The 22043-nt window shown below is 38.7% G+C and overlaps 1 protein-coding gene across 1 annotated transcript; it reads right to left on the reverse strand.

Annotated features, from left to right (window-relative positions):
- Nucleotides 1-240: 240 nt before the first annotated feature.
- CENPH (centromere protein H) lies at nucleotides 241-20758 on the reverse strand. The gene is made up of 9 exons (XM_037062821.1): nucleotides 20532-20758; nucleotides 18128-18183; nucleotides 11004-11052; nucleotides 10532-10606; nucleotides 6802-6858; nucleotides 4870-4933; nucleotides 4265-4316; nucleotides 2451-2614; nucleotides 241-380 (listed from the first exon to the last, which is right to left on the reverse strand). Exons 1-9 carry the CDS (start codon nucleotides 20651-20653, stop codon nucleotides 288-290), a joined length of 732 nt encoding a protein of 243 aa, XP_036918716.1. The 5' UTR covers nucleotides 20654-20758; the 3' UTR covers nucleotides 241-287.
- Nucleotides 20759-22043: the final 1285 nt, after the last annotated feature.

Raw genomic sequence — 22043 nt, forward strand, 5'->3', positions numbered from 1 at the left:
ATTGCACCTAAAATTTGCTATTTAAATGATGTATCACAGATAAAAACAAATAATGCAAACATAGAATTTTAAAATATTTATTTATTTATTTATTTATATTTAGAGGGGAAGGGAAGGAGAGAGGGAGAGAAATATCAATGTATAGTTGCCTCTCGTGCGTCCCTTCCTGGGAACTGGCCTGCAACTCAGGCACGTACCCTGACTGGGAATTGAACCTCGATCCTCTGGTTCACAGGCCCATGCTCAATGCACTGAGCTACACCAGCCAGGGCCAAATAGAATTTTTACTAGATCATGGTGAGATTCTTCTCAAGCTGCAGAACAATTTCCTTAAGGGCAGAATCTTCTGCCCAATTGACTTTACTCCCCAAAATGAGGTTCTGTAACACACACAAAAAATTTTTTTCAAATTAAAGTTGTAAGTACTTTAAAATTTAACACGCTCTCAAAACATCCTATTTCACTGATCTGATCAAACAATTATCAAATGAAGTGTGAACATTTAATCTCTGATCATAAGAAAAACACAGTGATACATTATTATATGCTCATTTCCACTTTCAGTGAGGGTTCAGGCTTGATCCCCATGCCGCTAGGGAAGATTTACAATGCTAACAATTTTTTATGCTGCATCAGTTTTTGTGGGTAGTTTTTCCCGTTAAGGATGGTTGCAGTGGTATCCTGGATTAAAGGGAAAAGATTGCAGTTGGTTCAGAGTTCACTTTGTACTTCTATGGTGAACAGCAATTTGAGCCTAACTAATATGTCCTATTTTTAAAAAGAGGTAAAAGAAGAGCTTAGTTCTCAGCTCTTGCCAAGTTTCAAGACCCTAAAAAAAGATGAAGAGCAATTTGGGGGTAGACAATGGAGGAATAATTAGGGTCATAATTAATGAAATTTCTGGTCATTATGCAATGAAAAACTATATAGCTCCATGATACTAAGTTACTAATTGAAATATTTAAAATTTTGAAATTTGTAAAGTTGTACATTATGTAAAATATGTACATTTTTAAAAAAAAAATTGTTAAAAATCCATTTTAGAGTATAATGGTATATTACTACACATAAAACACAAAACTTTGGCCTATCTAAGGCATGTTCTTGGTATAAGTTAATAAAAGGGCTAGTGTATACAAATTCAGTCAAATTTGCAAAGGCAGATGAAAGTAAGCATTCAAATGTGACTGAACTCCTGAAGATTCACTCCATCAGGAAGAGAGAGAGCTCCTGACCTAGACAAACCTATAGTCTGTTTAACAAAGCAATGAGTTCATTAACTCAAAATGAACACTAATTTAAGGAAATACAGAATAATGCCTTTCGCCCCCTCATTTCCCCAGCTGGGCTGGCTCTGGAGTATTCCTGGGGCCTGTCCCTCCCACTCCTCCCCTGCCCACCAGGCGCATTACCTTTGCCTTTTCTCTCCTAAGCTTTAGCCCTTCTTTTGCCTCTGCAATTTATTTCCTGAGCCCATACAGCCCAGTTGACTCACCTTTTCTACTTCTGTGACTTTCTAAATAAATTCTCTTATAATAAAAAAATGAAAACAAACAAACAAAGAAATGCAGACTAACAGAAGTCTAAAAATAGTAGACAGGAACATTTGCCAAAGAAAATGAAAATGATTCTTTACTTATGATGCAATCCTCCTCTCAAGGTTAGCTTAGGGGATTTGATTACTTCTAATCAAAAAACCCACTGTAACTAAAAAGTAGGTGTAAGACCTGGGGAAGAATTTCTTATGGTGACACATAAGGCCTCATATTTTACAAGAACATGCTTTACACATAACAAGCATTTGCTTTACATGTAATAGACAGTTTTAACTGTGCATCTTCATAATTCAAACTTGGCAATTTAAGTATTTCAATAGTTCGAGACATTTTAAAATTCAAAAAGTACTTAAAAAAACCCAGGATAAAGAAATGGATACTTGAAATTTAAAATTTGACACGATTATAACTACCAACATTTATTGAGAATTTACTGGCACCAGACACTATGCTAAGGAGATTGGCACAAATTATATTCTCTTTAGTTTTTACACCACTCTTTCTAAACAAGGACACGAACACTTAGGAAAGTTAATCATCTGCTCAAGGTCAGCCACTATTTAGTAGCAGTCAGGATCTTAACTCTAGATTCCCATCACCCCCACCCATGTTCTCCCCAAACTCCCAACTTGGAATCTAATGCTCTCCACCATTTCATCATTCTGCCTCCACAGGGCTTCTAAAAATCATTCCATTTATAAATGCCATTATGCAAAATCAAAGCCAGATATGAAATATACATGAATTTCAGATATATGTAAACAGACCAATTTTCAGGATTGAGTTATTTTGCCAAGATCAAAGACTAACTGTAATTCTAAAAGTAACAAAATCAACCATTTTTATTAACAAAAAACGGTCTTTATCTCCCTTTCTTATTTATATACATGTTACCTGGAACACATGTTGAATAACCGTAGTAATTTGTATCTCCATCTGTAGCTTTTCTTTTAAGGTCTTTATCTTGTCTGAATTTTCCATACTGTCCAAATCATCTTTCTGTTTGTTCTTTTCAGTCTGTATTTCTAAAAACTTTTGTTCTGAAGCTCGTTTTAATTCTATGAGGTTAAAAATAAAACAGTGTACTATATATAGCAATTCCTACAAACAAGAATCCCAAAAATTTATGGTTATTTCAGTCAAGAGAAAATATTTTTAAATATTTTACTTATTTATTTTTAGAGAGCGGGGAAGGGAAGGAGAAAGAGAGGAAGAGAAACATCAATCAGTTGTCGCTTGCACTTCCCCACCCTGGGACCAGGCCCTCAACCCGGGACCTGGCCCTCAACCCAGCCATACGCCCTGACTGGGAATTGAACCTGCAACATTTTGGTTTGTGTTGATGACACCCAACACACTAAGCCACACCAATCAGGGCAAGAGAAAATTTTTAATAAGGAGTATTTTAGGTTGTAGTTCTATTTTGATCTAAATATGACTTCCCTGGTACAAAATACCAATATCTGAAATGTACACTTAACAATGCAAATGTTCAAGGGTTGTATATATGATAATGATAACTGTTCACAGATGTTTGAAGAGACATAGTGTCAAAGAGGACCTACTATGGGTACCAAAATAGGTAGGAATTATGTGTTAGCACACCAACTCCCCTCTTTTATTTATACAATGACATATCACCAAGATGAATTTTCAATGAAAAGGTTCCCTTCTCAAGATATAAACATCAACCATTTATTGTAGTTCCTGATATGTTCTAAGAATTAAACTATTTGAAAACATAAATGGGTACGTCTTAGGAGCTTACTTCCTTGACATTAATGTACCAAAGGTAGGTTAGAATGCAATGAAAAAATATTACATATTCAAAGGATAATTAGATTAGATGATCAAGACTATTGCTGACCCTTACATTAAGGCAAATCTACATATTTAAAAATAATAAACCATGCTGTTAAATGAAAAGAGCAGTTTATAACACAGAATAAAGAGATTCCCATTTGATATAAAAAATAGGCATTGAAGACTGATTATCTCTTGATGATAAAATTAAAAATTTAACTTTCCCTACATATACTTTACTGTTTCTGAATTTTCTACAGAAAATGTGTACTACTTGTGAAATAAACATTTCAATAATTCCAATGCAAAAAGCCATCTCATGTTCATTAAGTTAAAAGGCTGTAGAACCGCATGTATTAACTGACCACATAAAAATTATGCATATATAAACACATCTAACTGTGGTCACACAGGAAGGAGGCATGACTTTCACATCACACTTTTCTGTATCATTTGATTTCTCTTCACTGAGAATGTACTCATTTCGTGATTTAATGTTCTAAAACAACAAAAGTATATCAAGCAAAATACACTTTATATATTACTTTTTAAGTTGCCATACCTAAAATTTTAAGAAAATTTGAAAATTAAGAAATTTTGGCCCTGGCTGGTATAGCTCAGTGGATTGAGAGCGGGCCTGTGAACCAAAGGATTGCGGTTCGATTCCCAGTTAGGGCACATGCCTGGGTTGCAGGCCCGTTCCCAGCGGGGGATGCAGTTCCTGCTGGGATGCACAAGAGGCAACCATACATTGATATTTCTCCCCTTCCCCTCTAAGGATAAATAAATAAAAAATCTTAAAAAAAAAAAGAAAAGAAATTTCTTAGTAGCTGAAAGATGTGGCCCTATCAATCTCCATATGAAGTGACAATGTTATACAAAAACCCAAGAACTGTTCTACATACCAAATCTCTTCTTTTTAACATTAAGCAGTTTTCCCTCCAGATCCCAGGATTCCTATTATTAGAAATAAAAAGATTAAGGTACATTACCTAAGAACAAACATGTAATACTTAAATCACTGAATTTTATCTTAGTTTATGTTTTCTAAACCTCCAGTTTTAAATTACTTCATTTCTACACAACGAGAGGACAAAGTAGCATAAATTATAAGTAGACATTTAGCAACATTAATGAAAAATAATTGAGTTATAAAAAAGAGAGAGAAAAGTCTTGGCGAGGTAACTCAATTGGCTGGAGCATCATCCCATACAACAAAAGGTTGTGGGTTTGATCCCTGGTCAGGGTACACACCTAGGTTATGGGTTCAACCCCAGGGTGCATGCATGAGGCAACTAATTGATGTTTCTCTCTCTCTCAAAATCGGTAAATATATCCTTGGGTGAAGATTTAAAAAAAAAGAGAGAGAGAGAGAAAACTTAAGGATACTGAGCTCCAACCATACCAGTCTGTTTGGGCAATCCTATTTAATCATATACAATGCAGTTACCAGCAAGAAAGTGTTACCGAAATCATTAAGATGCATAAGCAACTTAATGTGCAAAGTTACCTGCTGTGATGTCATTATTATTTTATTTAGCTTTAATATGTGTTTCATGTTTTCCATGAGCTCACTGAAAAGAAATGAAAAATATGACATTAACCTTAGTTAAAAGCAATGTCTCATTAATGAAGAAATCAACTAGTATTATACTTTCATTAAATTAACTGCACACTTCAATAGAAAATCATTATCTAACAATAAATCTGGAAAAGTTTGATGTAAACTAAATTTCTGTTTAAAAGTAGAGATGCATTTCCCTAGAAAAATTATTGATCATGAACAACAAAAAATATCAAATTCAAGCATGTAGGAACATTTCTAACAATCTCATATTTAGGAAGAAAAAAATGAACAATTTGCTAATAAGTTGCTTTTAAAACTACTTTATTTTTTAAAGCAATTTTAGGTTTATAGTAAAATTAAGCAGAATGTAAGTCGCTGTACCCTCTGCCCCTATACATGCACAGCCTCCCCTACTGTCAACACATGACAAACGTTTATCTGACACAACATAATCACCCAAAGCCCACCGTTTACATTAGAATCCACCCTTGTTGTTGTACATGCTATGGGTTTGACAACTGTAAAACGACATGAATCTACTACCACAGTATCAAACAGAAGAGTTTCAATGAATAAGCTGCTTTTTATCTCCATTTCTTCAACAAATATTTCTAAGTGTCTACTACATACCAAGAACTGTGCCAGGCATAGTATTTGTTTTCAGAGAGGAAAGAACCTGGTGCGGGAGAAAAATAAATCCACAACGGTAGTATGGTTCTATTAAAACCAGTAATGGATATGAACCACTGTAAGAGTTGTGCAGAGTTGGGGAAGGCACACCCTGGGATCTTAAAGGACATGAAGTGATTATCTAGGTCAAGTAGTTTGAAATGGCTGGAGCCAAAGGGTGTGAAATAGGACTTGGTGAAAACAGTTCTCCTATTTCAAAAAGCCACAGACCCTTGGGAGGGCTGTTCAATGTGGGTTGACAGCTGACCACTCCACCACCTTCCATCCCCACACCTTGGTTTTTAGATTCAGAGTCGGTAGGCTTGGGATGAGAACAGCAATGTGGTCACTGTGATAATACCAATTATTCTGATACTGTAGAAGGAATGTAGTGGAGAGGCTGAAAAGGAGGAATCTACACAGACATGGAAGAACTGAACACATTTTCTACTGGTTACACTATACCTGGTTGTAAAGTTTATGATGAATCTGTCCTATACCCCTTTAACTCAAGAATGTTCTAAGCTCTCATTTTATGGAGGAGCAAGAGTTAGCTCAAATTAAGACTTTAGGGTTTATGTAACGCTGGGTCAATATAGAATACGGGGAGAATGTGTATGAGTCTGAACCACCAAGATAGGAGAAGTGCCAACTCTATCTCAGGATTTTTCTATTGCTTATGGGAGAAGATTTTTATATAACAAGATTTGTAGAGCCTTGGGAGATAAAATCACAGGTAAGGCTCCTGAGGCCAGGCATTTAGGACCAAATTGTAGAGGACCCTGACTGCCAGTCTTTATTTTATATTCCTTGAAAAACTGTTTAATGTGTACAAGCTCATTTATGCTAATGAAAAATAGTTTACTTTCAATCATTGGGTTGTTGTTGATTGAATAAAATAGCAACTGTTCCTGGCTTTCAGTGAATAATGCACAAAATTAACTTCAAACCTTCCTCCAAATTTTCAGACTATCTGGTTAAAACCTAAATTGCTTCTTAGTGTTGGAATATAAACAAGATGTCAGTGGGACTATAAAAGTTGTAATACTGAGCAAGGCCCACAAAACTTCCATCACTTTTCTTATTCCCCAGATTGAAGTGGTTGGCAGTGACAGTTATTTTTTTAAAAAATCAAGAAACTAAAGTCATTATGCAGATCCCCCTTCTAATTCCCATCCTTAACCAAATCTAGAAAGAAAAAAGTACCTATTCTGAAATTTACTTTCTTCCAGGTTTTTTCTAAGGACTGTCGAAAGCTGCATCCTATGAGAGGAAAAAAGATGGCATTATAAAACATGGGTAGCATTTATGGTACACTGAAAAGAAAATAAAAAAATATGACAAGTTAAAGACTGATTTCTGTTTAAATATAACATAAAACATAAGTAGGTTTTAAAGCAGTATTGTTTGGGAAATATTTGATAAGTCACAGAAATATGAACTAACACTAAGAATGACAGGGCTGGCAATGCACGTGGTTGTGCAGCCTGAGCTTTGCTTTCCAAGCCATCTGTGTACCTTGGTGCCTGGGGAAGCAACATGCATGCAGGCACTACAGAGATCTAGAGGGCCTGAAATGGAGAGTTAGGGAATACAAACCCACATTTAACTGTAAACTTTGAAATATGCCTACATACAAACAAGCTCCATAAATCACTGATAAATTCAAATAGCTAATAAGTAATAATAAACAGTCAATGTGGTGACAAAAAAGGCATAAACTAAACACTTTGCAGCCCTTTCCTGCCCTTGAACATGATGTCTTTGCTGTAGGAGCTTCATTATTAACAGTGTAAAAAAAAAGAAGTCAATCAACTCAGCAATATTAGAGCCCTTCCTTTTTGTCACACACACAGGAATTTATTCAAAGGAGGTATCTTAATGCCTCTGAAGTCACCTTAGTTAAAAAAATATAATCTATATAATAAGCCAGCATATGAGATGAGGGGGAAGCTCACTGTCAGAAGCAATTAAAAGCACTTTAGCTCTGACCAATGTATCTTAGTTGGTTGGGTGGACATCATTCTGCAAAGCAAAGAGTGACCAGTTCGGTTCCCAGTCAGGGGTTGCCAGTTACCCATAACAAGCCTGAGTTACCAGTTCAGTGGCCCAGTTGGGGTGACTACTAGAGGCAATTGATCGATGTTTGATGTTTATCTATCACACTGATGTTTCACTCCCTCTCCTTTTTCCTTCCTTCTCCTGCTTTAAAAATAAATAAAATTTTAAAAAGCAAGCAAACAAACAAAAAACAAGACAGTGGAAAGCACTTTCACTACACCTTGAGATAATTAATTCAGATCTCAAAGTCAGTAAGAGACCATGTTTATCTTTTTTTAAAAAATATTTTATTGATTAGGCCATTACACTTGTCCCATTCCCCCCTTCACTCCCCTCCACCCTGCACATCCCCTCCCCCACCATTCCCCCCCTTTCGTTCATGTCCATGTGTCACAAGTTAGATTCACTATTTCCCATAGTATTCCTGCCCTCCCCACTGCCTATTTTCTACCTACCATCTATGCTACTTATTCTCTGTACCTTCTCCCCCCTTCTCCTCCTCCCACTCCCCTGTTGCTAACCCTCCATGTGATCTCCATTTCTATGCTTCTGCTCCTGATCTAGCTGTCCTCTTGGTTTGCTTTTGTTTTAGGTGTGGTTGTTAATAACTGTGAGTTTGCTGTCCTTTCACTGTTCCTATTTTTTATCTTCTTTTTCTTAGATAAGGCTCTTTAACATTTCATATAATAAGGGCTTGGAGATGATGAACTCCTTGAATTTGAACTTATCTGAGAAGAACTTTATCTGTCCTTCCATTCTAAATGAAAGCTTTGCTGCATAGAGCAATCTTGGATGTAGCTCTTTGGACTTCATGACTTGGAATACTTCTTTCCAACCCCTTCTTGCCTGTAAGGTCTCTTTTGAGAAATCCGGTAACAGTTTGATGGGAAGTCCTTTGTAGGTGACTGTCCCCTTATTTCTTGCTGTTTCTAGGATTCTCTCCTTCATTTTAATCTTGGCTAATGTAATTATGATGTGCCTTGGTGTGTTCCTTCTTGGGTCCACCTTCTTTGGGATTCTCTGAGCTTCCTGGATTTCCTGGAAGTCTATTTCCTTTGCCAGACTGGGGAAGTTCTCCTTTATTATTTGTTCAGATAAGTATTCTACTTGTTGCTGTTCCTCTTCCCCTTCTGGTACCCCTATAATTCGGATGTTGGAACCTTTAAAGATGTCCTGGAGGTTCCTAAGCCTCTCCTCATTTTTCTGAATTCTTATTTCTCCCTTCTTTTCTGTTTGGTTGTTCCTTTCTTCCTTCTGGTCCACTCCCTTGATTTGAGTCCGTTTCCTTTCCATCACTATTAGTTTCCTGTGCATTTCCCTTCATTTCAATTAGTTTAGCCTTCATATGTTCCTCTAATTTGTGGCTAAAATCAACCAATTCTCTGAGCATCCTGATCACCAGTGTTTTGAGCTGTATATCTGAAAGGAAGGTTGGCTATTTCTTGGTCACTTAGAATTATAGGCTCTGGGGCTTTGAGCTGTTCTTGAGTCATAATGTTTGGTCTGTTCACACCTGTTATGTTTGAGGGGCGGGGCCTTAGGTGTTCACCAGGGCCAGGTGACCCAGTCTCTGGGTTGTGACGCTGTATGTGGGGGCGGGGTCAGAGAAAGAGAAAAAAATGGTGCTTTGCTTCACTCTGCTCTCTCTCAGATTTCTGTCCCCTCTGCAGCTTCCCACAAGCAAATTGGGCCCCTCTGGTGCTGGTTCCCTGGTGTGTGGACCCGTGTACTCTCCAGGACCCTGTGGGTCTCTCCAACGAACTCTCTGTGAGCCTGGGAGCCTCTCCCGGCTCCTTGACCCCGAGAAAGTCTTTCCAGTTGGTGCTTTCAGGCTCTAATTCCTGCTGAGGCCCTAGCAAGAGCGGTCTGTCTCACTGTTCGCTACTTCGCTTGGTTTATCTGTGCAAGAATGTGTCCACAGTCAGCCAGCTGCCCTGCTCCCTCACTGGGTCCGCCCATCGCCATCCCACACCTGGGATCCTCTAATCGCCTCCTCCTCCTCTCCTGGGTCGGTTGGACCCAATGATCTTTTCAGCCCGACCCTGCTCTGCCGCTGACTCTGCCCCTCTTACCAGTCTGGCTGAGTTGTTTGTTGTTGTTGGACTTCCATACAGTTCAATTTTCACTGTTTTGGCTGTGTTTTTGTTTCTAAAACTTCGCTGTCTTTAAATTTAGTTGTGGGGGGAGGCACAGTGTTCCCACCTACGCCTCCATCTTGGCCAGAAGTCCTCACACTGCATATTTATCGTATTAACAACCGTATACCAACACCTAGCAAAAGCTTAGGACATAGCAAGCACTCAAATATTTGTTGTATAAATTTTAAACTACAGATGCAAAACCTAATTTAAAGTATACTTTAAACTTGATGACCATTCTTTTACACAATTAACAGTTACTGGAATAAACAAATCCACACGATCCTTTCAATTGATCAATAAAATTTAACTTCACATTTCTGTTGTTTTGATTGACATTTCCTTATTAACCCTGTATCATCTAACTTCTTTTTTTTTTTTTAAGATTTTATTTATTTATCTTTAGAGGGGAAGGGAAGGAGAGAAGGAGAGAAGTATCAATGTATGGTTGCCTCTCGTGAGTCCCCTGCTGGGAACTGGCCTGCAACCCAGGCATGTGCCCTGACTGGGAATTGAACCACGATCGTGTGGTTCGCAGGTCTGTGCTCAATCCACTGAGCTATGCCAGCCAGGGCTCATGTAACTTCTTTAGTGAATGGTATAACTTTTCTCTCAGGGTTCAAAATTTGTATGATCACTTTCCTTAATTCATTTAGATTAACATATATTTTCCACCTCCAGCCATACCCATTTTGCATTCCATTGAACAGTGCTTATTAAAGAAATGTAATAATTACCTGTCTAATGCAAGCTTTTTCATTTCTAAAGCCATTTTCACCTCTTCAATTTCATTTTCCAGGTCTTCAATTTTACTATCAAAGAAGCACGAATAAAAGAATTTGGGGAATATCAGGAGACGTCACTATTGGAATATATGCATAAAGCAAACTTTTGAAAAAAGAAAAATGCCTCTATCTAAATAAAAGTATTTTATAGGCTCGTCACACCAATGCATTAACAGATTTGGCAAACTGATGCCTCGGGAGACATTCTGATAAATATCTTGTTAAGGGACAATGCCAAAAGTGCTAATAGGATCACTCATGTATATACATGTACTTCTATATCCCATATCAACAAGTTCTTAATACATGCATGACAAATTACTTGGGAAGTAAAGGGGGAGAAAAAGAAAGACAATGTTATAAGATAGATATCACTATGAAATCTTTAGTAAAACCTACAAATAAAATTTCAAATGTGACATACGTTTCCATTTGCTTTTCTGGCATGATTTCTTCTGGAGTTTTTTCTTCATCTACAAATAAGGAAATTTTTTATTAATTTTTTTTTATTGATTGATTCTAGGGAGAGAAAGGGGGAGAGAGAGAGAGAGAAAAACACTGATTTGTTGTTCCACTTATTTTTGCATTATCTGGTTTATTCTTACATGTGCCATGACCAGGGATTGAATCCACAACATTGGCATATCAAGACAATGCTCCAACCAACTGAGCTATCTGGCCAGGGTAAGTTTTTTTTTAATAGATTTTATTTATTTATCTTTAGAGGGGAAAGGTCAGAGAGAGGGAGAGAAATATCAGTGTATGGCTGCCTCTCGTGTGTCCCCTGTCGGAACTGGCCTGCAACCCAGGCATGTGCCCTGGCTGGGAATCGATCCGCAATCCTTTGGTTCACAGGCCCGTGCTCAATCTACTGAGCTACACCAGCCAGGGACAGGGTAAGTTTTTGAAGCTAGCAATGTTTTAGAATAGTACTGTCCAGAAATATAATGTAAGCCACAAATACAAACCAAGTATGTAATTTTATTTTCTAGTTTCCACATTACTAAAGGAACAAGTCAAAATGATTTTAAGATAGCTTATTCAACCCAATAGATCCAAAACAGTATCATTTCAACATATAATCAATTTAAAGTTACTAATGAAATATTTCACAATCTTTTTTTCAGTGCACATTTTACGTTTATAGCCTTTCACAATGAAGACTAATCACATTACAAGTGTTCTACAGCCACAGAGCTAGTGTCTACCATATTGGACAGAACAGTTTTAGAATTACAGAAAATAATAGGGAGTAAAAGCTGAAAAAGATCAACAGAAAAAATTGTATGTTTATGCAAATTAGAACTTAAAATTTAATAATACCATGTACAACTGCATCAAAAATATGAAATACTCAAGAATCAATTTAACAAAGTATGTGTATGACCTTTACCCAATTTTTTAATGGGAAAGACATACCATGTACATGTATTGGGAGAGCCAATATTCCTGAAGTAAAAATCGCCCATAAAGATCATAATCAAATCCCATGTAGAATTCCATCAATTTATAGAAATTGTTCTACAGAAAAAAGAAAAGCTGATTTTAAAATGCATATAGAAATGCAAAGAACCTAGAACAATCAAAACCATTTTGACAAAGAACAAAATCAGGGGACTTATGGTAGCTGCTATCAAGATTTGCTATACAGGTACAGTAATTAAGACAGTATGGTACTATGGTCAGCACAGACAAATGCCTCATAAGAACACAGGAAAGAGGCCAGATTTAGACCGACACATATACAGTGGAGACTGAAAGTAGAGACTTGATCCCCTTAGCTCACACCATACACAAAAATTAACTAGAAAATCAGACTTGAATGTTAAACCTAAAACCATAAAACTTCTAGAACAATACATAGGGGAAAATCCTTCTGTGAGGTAATCACAGATTTCTTAGATAAAAACTCTAACTTAGAGAGTCCAACAATCCAATTAAAAAATGGGCAAAAATTTGAACAGACACTTCATAAAAGTAGATTCATATATAAATTGCCAATAAACACATGAAAAGATACTTAGCATTATTAGTTAGGAGGAACTATAAAGAAAAGCCACAGGAGATACCACTACATATTTATTATAGTGGGTAACATTTAAAAAGATTGTCAGTACCAAATTTTGAAGAGGACATTGAGTAACTAGAAATCTCATACCCTGCTGAGAGCACTGTCCCATAACACTATAATCATTTTAGCTGTTTGGCAGTTTCTTAAAAAGTTAAACATATGCTTATCATGTGAATTGCAACTTCACTTTCAAGTTTTTTAACCAAGAGAAATGAAAACAAATGTCTACAAAAAGACAAGTACAAATGACAAATGTCCATAGCAGCTTTACTTAAAATGAGCAGAAACTGCAAACAATTCAATGTCCATCAGGAGGTGAATGGATAAACACAGTGATATAGTCATCATGGAACACACTCCACAATAAAAAGAAATGAATTACTGAAACAGACAACATGGGTGAATCATAAAAATACTATGCTGTGTAAAGGTAGCCAGACACATTGGGAATGACTACTAACAGGTTCTAGGTTTCCTTTAGGGTGGTGGAAATTAGGTGTAATGGTTGCATAAGATTGTGGGAAAAATATATTTATGTTTTTGAAAGATTTTATTTATTTTTAGAGACGCGAAAGAAGAGAAACATCAATGTGTGGTTGCCTCTTGCGTGCCCCCTACTGGGCATGTGCTCTACTGCGAATCGAACCAGCAACCCTTTGGTTTGCAGGACAGCACTCAATCCACTAAGGCCACATTAGCCAGGGCAACATTGTGAATATATTAAAAACTACTGAAATATATTTTAAAATGAATTTTATGTTATGTGAATTCTCAATGAAAATATTTCTGACACAAAAATACATATAGTCCCACTTACATCAGATCTAGAACACTGCTGCTCCATACAACTTTCTGCAATGATGGGAATGTTAAATAACTGTGTTTTTTTAATGGTAAAATAATCATTTTTAGATAAATACCTTTATTCAAAGACTATAACCTAATTTCTCGTGGCTTGCTTTAAATTTGTCTTCTTTACTCGTAGACATTCTAGTATGGACTACTAAATCTCCTCAAGTTTTCAGATGTCACAATCCCTTAAAAATGAAGTTATCTATTAGAGGGAAAAGCAGGAATGACTGTTGGAGAAGGGAGACTCCTCATTATTTGACTTTAGCTCTTAAGTCATCTTCTCAGAAGAGCCATGTCGACCACCCTGTCACTGCACCATTATTACCTTCATTACACTGACCACACTTTATAACTACCTCATATGTTTCTTTGCTTACCTGTTTTGCTACAGAGAATTTAAGATTTGTGAGGGCAAAATCTGTCTTGTTCAGCACCGTATCTCCCTGCCTAGCATGGTGGCAGGAACACATTGGAGACTTAAAAGGAATAAAATGAATGCAGGAATACCTACAGAGATAAATATTCAATGGTCCAAATTTTGAACAGATTTCCCCCTATACCTTGTCCTCTAAGATAGATTATCCTTTTTGATTATGTGGGCTTTCATGAAAAAACATTACCTCATTTCTAAGGTAAATATCATAGGTTTATTTGAAAAAGCATGAGGCCTCGAAATAAGGGGGCCACTCACTCTGTAAGGGGATGCACAGTGACCTACTCACCATCTCTGAGGTAAGCATTACTTACCTAATGACAGGGTCATGGCTTTGGAGGCCAGAAGGCCTGGTTCATATCCTTGTTCCTAATTTTTTAGTTGTAGTAAACAGAAAAGCTACAGCCTCATTTTTACAGTTAGTTTTTTGTTTGTTTTTACATAAAAAGACTTTAGAAACCTAAGAGGTTTCTAAACACTGCGGAACTATGGCTTTGAAATAAAATTTGAGCAGTATCTGAAAATTACCTAGGTTCAAACACAGATTCAGGTGAAGAGACTGAGACATCTAGGAGATTCTTTATTTCAGTAGTATTGAATAACAATTTGAGTCAACTTAATGTATTATTTGATTTTATTCTTGAAGCCTATTTCATACAGAAAACAAGGTTCACCAAGCCTACCTTTGTGAGGGAAGGGCTCATGAGTCAGGTGGCAATAGGTGATTATTGCTTCTGGAGGGCGAAACCCATCATTTTGCTACAATCTTGGTCCCAGAGACTTCTGAATTAATAATTTTAAAAGATAAATTAAAAATTTTTGTTTACAATAAAAAATTGTCATTTGTGTCTTTAAGCTGATCCCCCTTTGCCTCATTCCTATTACCCAGTGCTTCTCAAAGCATAGGTCCCAGATCACTGGCTTCATAGTTATATGACCTGCTAATTCAATCTTTAAATTGATGGTAGCAAGTTCTATGATTCCCTAAGCCCACCAGGATCTCTCAGTTCTCTAATCAATAGTGAGTTCTAATCAATAGAACTTAATAGCCTTGCATCGTTATTTAGATATAACCATGTATTTCCTGACATATATTTCCTGAATCCCTAACCAGTTCTAGAGGGCCTGGGCAAGCCTGCCTTTTGCCTTCTTACGTGGTATATATAATACAGCATTATGCTGCCATTATCCTATTCACTAAGTAAGTAACTTTTTGTAAAGTTGACTGTCTTTTCCCTAGAGTACTCATCAAACTCAAAAAACATTATTTGAAAATGCAAACATGCCCTGACAGTGTGCCTCAGTTGGTTGGGTGTGACCCCACAAAGGGAAAGGCCCTCAGTGAGATTCTCGGTCAGGGCACACACCTGGTTTGCTGGTTCAGTCCTGGGACGGAGTGTGCACAAAAGGCAACTGGTGTTTCTGTCCCTTTTTCCCTCTCTCTAAAAATAAATAAATTGGTTTGCAGAACCAGTTTCAAAGAGAGATGCCAAGGGGCTGCCTTAGAGCTCAGGAGCTGGAACATAATTTATATTAAGTTAGACCAATGTAAGAAACAATCAAACCCAGACTTCCGGCCAAGATGGAGGCATAGGTGGAAACACTGTGCCTCCCCCCACAACTAAATTTAAAGACAGCGAAGTTTTAGAAACAAAAACACAGCCAAAACAGTGAAAATTGAACTGTATGGAAGTCCAACAACAACAAACAACTCAGCCAGACTGGTAAGAGGGGCAGAGTCAGCGGCAGAGCAGGGTCGGGCTGAAAAGATCATTGGGTCCAACCGACCCAGGAGAGGAGGAGGAGGCGATTAGAGGATCCCAGGTGTGGGATGGCGATGGGCGGACCCAGTGAGGGAGCAGGGCAGCTGGCTGACTGTGGACACATTCTTGCACAGATAAACCAAGCGAAGTAGCGAACAGTGAGACAGACCGCTCTTGCTAGGGCCTCAGCAGGAATTAGAGCCTGAAAGCACCAACTGGAAAGACTTTCTCGGGGTCAAGGAGCCGGGAGAGGCTCCCAGGCTCACAGAGAGTTCGTTGGAGAGACCCACAGGGTCCTGGAGAGTACACGGGTCCACACACCAGGGAACCAGCACCAGAGGGGCCCAATTTGCTTGTGGGAAGCTGCAGAGGGGACAGAAATCTGAGAGAGAGCAGAGTGAAGCAAAGCACCATTTTTTTCTCTTTCTCTGACCCCGCCCCCACATACAGCGTCACAACCCAGAGACTGGGTCACCTGGCCCTGGTGAACACCTAAGGCCCCGCCCCTCAAACATAACAGGTGTGAACAGACCAAACATTATGACTCAAGAACAGCTCAAAGCCCCAGAGCCTATAATTCTAAGTGACCAAGAAATAGCCAACCTTCCTTTCAGATATACAGCTCAAAACACTGGTGATCAGGATGCTCAGAGAATTGGTTGATTTTAGCCACAAATTAGAGGAACATATGAAGGCTAAACTAATTGAAATGAAGGGAAATGCACAGGAAACTAATAGTGATGGAAAGGAAACGGACTCAGATCAAGGGAGTGGACCAGAAGGAAGAAAGGAACAACCAAACAGAAAAGAAGGGAGAAATAAGAATTCAGAAAAATGAGGAGAGGCTTAGGAACCTCCAGGACATCTTTAAAGGTTCCAACATCCGAATTATAGGGGTACCAGAAGGGGGAGAAGAACAGCAACAAGTGGAATACTTATTTGAACAAATAATAAAGGAGAACTTCCCCAGTCTGGCAAAGGAAATAGACTTCCAGGAAACCCAGGAAACTCAGAGTCCCAAAGAAGCTGGACACCAAGGCACATCATAATTACATTAGCCAAGATAAAAATGAAGGAGAGAATCCTAGAAGCAGCAAGAAATAAGGGGACAGTCACCTACAAAGGAGTTCCCATCAGACTACTCAGCTGATTTCTCAAAAGAGACCTTACAGGCAAGAAGGGGTTGGAAAGAAGTATTCCAAGGCATGAAATCCAAAGACCCTCATCCAACATTGCTCTATCCAGCAAAGCCGTCATTTAGAATGGAAGGACAGATAAAGTGCTTCTCAGATAAGGTCAAATTCAAGGAGTTCATCATCACCAAGCCCATATTATAGGAAATCTTAAAGGGACTTATCTAGAAAAAGAAGATAAAAAATAGGAACAGTGAAAGGACAGCAAACTCACAGTTATTAACAACCACACCTAAAACAAAAGCAAACCAAGAGGACAGCTAGATCAGGAGCAGAACCATAGAAATGGAGATTACATGGCGGGTTAGCAACAGGGGAGTGGGAGGAGGAGAAGGGGGGAGAAGGTAAAGAGAATAAGTAGCATAGACGGTACGTAGAAAATAGACAGTGGGGAGGGCAGGAATACTATGGGAAATACAGAATCTAAATAACTTGTGACACATGGACATGAATGAAGGAGGGGGAATGGTGGGAGAGGGGTGTGCAGGGTGGAGGGGAGTGAAGGGGGGAATGGGACAACTGTTATGGCATAATCAATACAATATATTTATAAAATAATAAATAAATATAATGGAAAAAAAGTAAAAAAAAAAAGAAAGAAACATTCAAACCCAAAGAGAATTTTTATGAGTTTATTTGAGACAAACTGATGACAATTACCAGGAAGCAAAACCTTAATGAGTTGAGAAAATGCTCCAGGGAATGGCAGTTGGGCACATTATTTTATCCATTACAATCAAAAGAGAAAAGGGTATTGCCTATTGTTCGAGGGGTCCAGAAAAAGAGAAACTATTTTTGCAAAGGCATGTTATCAGGTATTGTTTCAAGAACTGAAGTATAACCCACTTTGACTCAGGAGGCCACAAACAGCTCCACCTTTGTTTTTCAGGAGGACTGCGGAGCCGGCAATCAAGATAGCACCTGAGCTATTGTGCTCCAGGGTCAGAAGCCCACCACCCACCATAGATGAAACAGATAAAGACCACTGCCCAGGGCACAGATTAGAGAATGCTTTTTTTGAGACACCTTTTCCCTGAATTACAAACAGATCACCTACACTTTTCTCTCCTTTTAAAAAGGGTTGGTTGAAAATGGAATTTAAGACAGTCTGAGAGTATACAAATCCACCATCTTTTCAGATCACTGACTATCTGAATAAAGGGCCCATAAAGATTCAGAATAGACAGACAGATAGATAGATAAAATCTTTAAAAAAAAGAAAATGCAAATACTTACTTGCATCAACCATTGATTTATATTCCAAGAGTTGTTGTTTTGTCTGTGCTTTTAGTCTGAAAACATAAAAAGAGGAAAAAGTCATATATTTATTGAGGTTTTACTCCTTACTGCATAATAAAGTAACTCATTATTTGGAAGGTAATACAACAAAATAAGTATAAATAAATAGCATTAAAGTCTTCTAGTTTTGCCTTATTTTATTTAAAATGGGCATAAAGATTTTTCAGGCCTCATAGGAAGACAACAAAACGAAATACAGAAAAAAACAGCATCTGTGAAGAAAAGTTAAACATTTCATTTTTAAATGTATTCTTTTTGCCTTATTTTTTATTGAATTCTTTGGGGTGATACTGGTTAATAACATTATATAGGTTTAGGCACACAACTCTATATCACTTGTATACTTAAAATGATACATATTTCAATTTATTCTTAATAGGCCACAGTGATGTGGGACTTAATGAGAAATGTTACACAAAAAAACTAGATTAAAATGGTGAAGTCTGCAAACACTGATGAGTTTACAACCAAACTGTAAAATGCAGAGGAGATCCAGAAAAATAACAAAGATACTAATTCTTGGATAGAGAAGTAAAACATAGTTTCTTAGCTGTCCTATGATTCTATTTTAAAATTATTTTAAAATAGAATAATTTTTTGTCCTATTTTAAAATTATACATAAAATAAGTAGAAAAGCTATGGCTAAATGGTAATTAGTTAAGCTGTACTTACAAAATATTTCACACTTACATGGTAGTTTCATAAAATTGAAACTGTTGCTTTGTGACTTTGAAATCTTTTTAAAAAGAGCCCTGATTACTATGGCTCAGTAGATTGAGCACCGGCCTGCAAACTGAAAGGTTGGATGCCTGCCTGATCAGGGCACATGCTTGAGTTGAGGTCCAGATCCTCAGCTGGGGTGTGCAAGAGGCAGCTGAATCACTGTATCTCTCACATGTTTCTCTCCCTTTCCATCTCTCTAAAAATAAATAAAATAAAATCTTAAAAAAGAAGCTAAGGCACAATAGATAAATTTCTAAAGCTCCACGGCAATTTCTTATGTTCCAAAATTCCAAATGAAAAAAGCCATTCCTTAGATGTTAATTAGGCTAGCATTTTATAAGACACACTGAAAGATTAGTTCCCTCATCTTTAATGTTTTAGTATTTTATACTACAAGTAGGAGGGAATATGTATTTATTTACTATCTTTTAATCCTCACCCGAGGACATGCTTATTGATTTTTGAGATGGGGAGGGAGGGAAAGAGGGAAACATTGATGGGTTCGTCTTGTACATGCCCAAGCCAGAGACCTAACTGCAACCTAGGCATTGCCTGATGGAATCCAAGCGAGGACCTTTCAGTTTATAGGACTATGCTCCAACCAGCTTACCCACACCAGCCAGGTCATGAGGAATTTTTAAAGTGAGCTTCTGATCTTTATTACCCACAGCAGTGGTGAACCTGACAGCTACAGTGCCTATTTTTTAAAATCCCCTTGTTATGATTTAGAATGATCAGTAAACTTCTTTTGTAAAGAAGCAAGTAGCAAATATTTTAGGGTTTGTGAGTCATATTGTCTGTGTTGTAATTACTCAATTCATTCCTAGTAGCAGGAAAGCTTGTGTTAAGTAAAAATAAGATTTTGCTTAAGGGCAATAAAACTTGAATTTCATAATTTTCACGTGTTATTAGATATTCTTCTTGTAAGTTTCCTCCCAATCCTTAAAGACATAAAAACTACTGTTGGCTTGAGGGAGTCACACAAAAACAGGCAGTAATGTAGACTTGGCTGTAGTTTGCCCACTGGTTAGAAGACTGATATCCCTTCCCAGCAAATCTTCCCCTAACAACTGCTTAGTGGGAAGGTATAAAAACCACCCTGCTGATAGAAAATAAAACAAATAAAAACACACAAAAAACTTCTGGATTCAAAGGGGCTGTAGCGCTAAAAGGGGCGGGGCGGGGCGGGGCGGGGCGGGGCTACCCCCCCCCTCCCCCGGCCTCCAGGAGCTCAGGGTTTGGATGCACCCAAGAAGCTCGAAAATCGTGGCCCCTCTTGGATGGACCCACGAAGCTCGAAAATCGCGGCCCCAAGCGAGTAAAGGGATAAGAAAGGGAGGGAGAATAAAACTGCGAAAGCTCTTAAGAGCACTTTGCTGAACGCTTGCCCCAAACTGTCTCATTTAACATCTTTAGCAACGGTGATAGGGGGTTGTCATTTTTCTTCCCCATCATCTTTTCGAAGACAAAGAACGGAGCTTAAGGAACTATTATCGAATGATGCAGTCAACACAGCCATTCAGGGACCGAGTCTGAACTTGAAACCTTTAGGCTATTCAGCGCGAAAGGCGGAGCTCTCGGGCCACAGCTCGCAGCGGGCCAGAGGGAACAATCAACCTGAGCAGCAGGGTCATCTGGTCCTCTGGATGTTTCTGGGCCCCGGCGCCCAGCGGCAGTCCGCCCTCCTCTCCGGAGTTCGCGGGCGCGGCAGCAGCTTGCTTCCCCAGTTGCTTTTCCATCCCGGCTCCCACGAAGAGCTACTGCATAGGACCGGCCAGAAACGGTCAGAAAAGGACGCTTTTCCCGCCACCAAATTGACGCCCGGAAACGGTCGGAGAGCCGGGGCGTCCCGCCCTGCCTTTTCCGCCCTACGGGCCCGCCCCTTCCGTTTTGTTCTTCGGTTACCTCAGGTACCGTTGTGCCTTCTATCCTGACTTTCCTATTTTGAAATCGATACAAACGACTTGTGTAAGTTTGAAGAACTTTAGTTAAGCGCCATCTCTTCCGAGTGTTTGGCTAGAGGCTAGGCTATAGCCGTTTGAGACACTCGCGGGCGCTGTCGGGAACCGCAACCTGGTGGGTAAAACCCCGGCATAAATAGCTTATTCAGCCTTCGGTCTGGGACAAAGGATCTGCGGGACAGCGGGTATTGTGTGTTTGTGGGTTCTTTTTTTTAAAAAAAACCTATTTTGGCACTCCTTGTCCACCCGCGGAGAACGGTAGGCTAGGGAAGAAATATTAGAGGTTTAAGAAGACTGTGAGCTGAGCTCATAAGGTCCAGACCCCTCGGTTGGCGGAGAGACGAGTGGCCCAAGTTCAAAAGTGCCCACGCCCCACTAGGAGGCAGAGCGGATACTTGAACCTCAGACATCTAGCGTGAAACTCCCTTATCAGTAAAAATCGTACTCGTAACAGAGTTAGGTGCCCCTCATTGTCAGCTTGTTGATTCCACAGGTTACATTTGAGCTTTCTTAGCTTGCCAGTGAGCGGGACCTGTAAGTGCCTGGCTGAGGTATAGTTTTTCATTAGGGACGGCGGTGTAAGGGACACTGTCCTCGTGGCACAAGCCCCGCAACACGGATTTCTCACCCTTCCATTGTTAGTTTCCCAAGGTGTACTTGCTCACATGACTCTCCTTTCTTCCTCTCCTTTATTAAATAACAGCTTCTGGCAAAAGATTCAAAACACACCGTAGAATGCAACTGTGTTTTAAGTTCGCCACTCGTACCCCCAAATTCCTGAAAGAACATTTTGTTTCCTTTAGTTTTTTTTTACACAAAAGCTATCCTACCCTAATGTACCCGGGATGTCTTCCAAAATCAATCTCATCCTTTTAAGCAGTGGCTATTAGGTGTCCACTGGCCAAATTTGGGACAAAGATAATGTAGTAGTAGCTCCCCAATCTGAGCATACATCAGAATCGCTAGTTAAAACATTGTTAGGCGTCTAAACCACTGAGTTGCATTTCTAACAAGTTCTAGATGATATTGATATTGCTGGTTGGGGACACTTTTAAGAACCACTGCAGCAATTGGGTTTTAACATAGCTTCTGCCCTGGTTGGTGTGGTTCAGTGGGTTGAGCCGAGGCCTGGGAACCAAAGGGTCACCAGTTCAATTCCCAGTTAAGG

Source organism: Sturnira hondurensis, unplaced genomic scaffold, assembly GCF_014824575.4.
Source record: "Sturnira hondurensis isolate 20B ecotype Veracruz unplaced genomic scaffold, ASM1482457v3 Scaffold0014384, whole genome shotgun sequence".
NCBI lineage: Eukaryota > Metazoa > Chordata > Mammalia > Chiroptera > Phyllostomidae > Sturnira > Sturnira hondurensis.

Bases quoted from the DNA above. Each gene is read 5' to 3' on its own strand.
- CENPH (XM_037062821.1), bottom strand. From the start codon at position 20,653: ATGGAAAAGCAACTGGGGAAGCAAGCTGCTGCCGCGCCCGCGAACTCC. The intron at 6,859-10,531 runs GTAATTATTACA...TTCCTCTCATAG, and splicing joins AAAAAGCTTGCATTAGACAG to GATGCAGCTTTCGACAGTCC. The intron at 381-2,450 runs GTAACATGTATA...TGTGTGTTACAG, and splicing joins TTATTCAACATGTGTTCCAG to AACCTCATTTTGGGGAGTAA.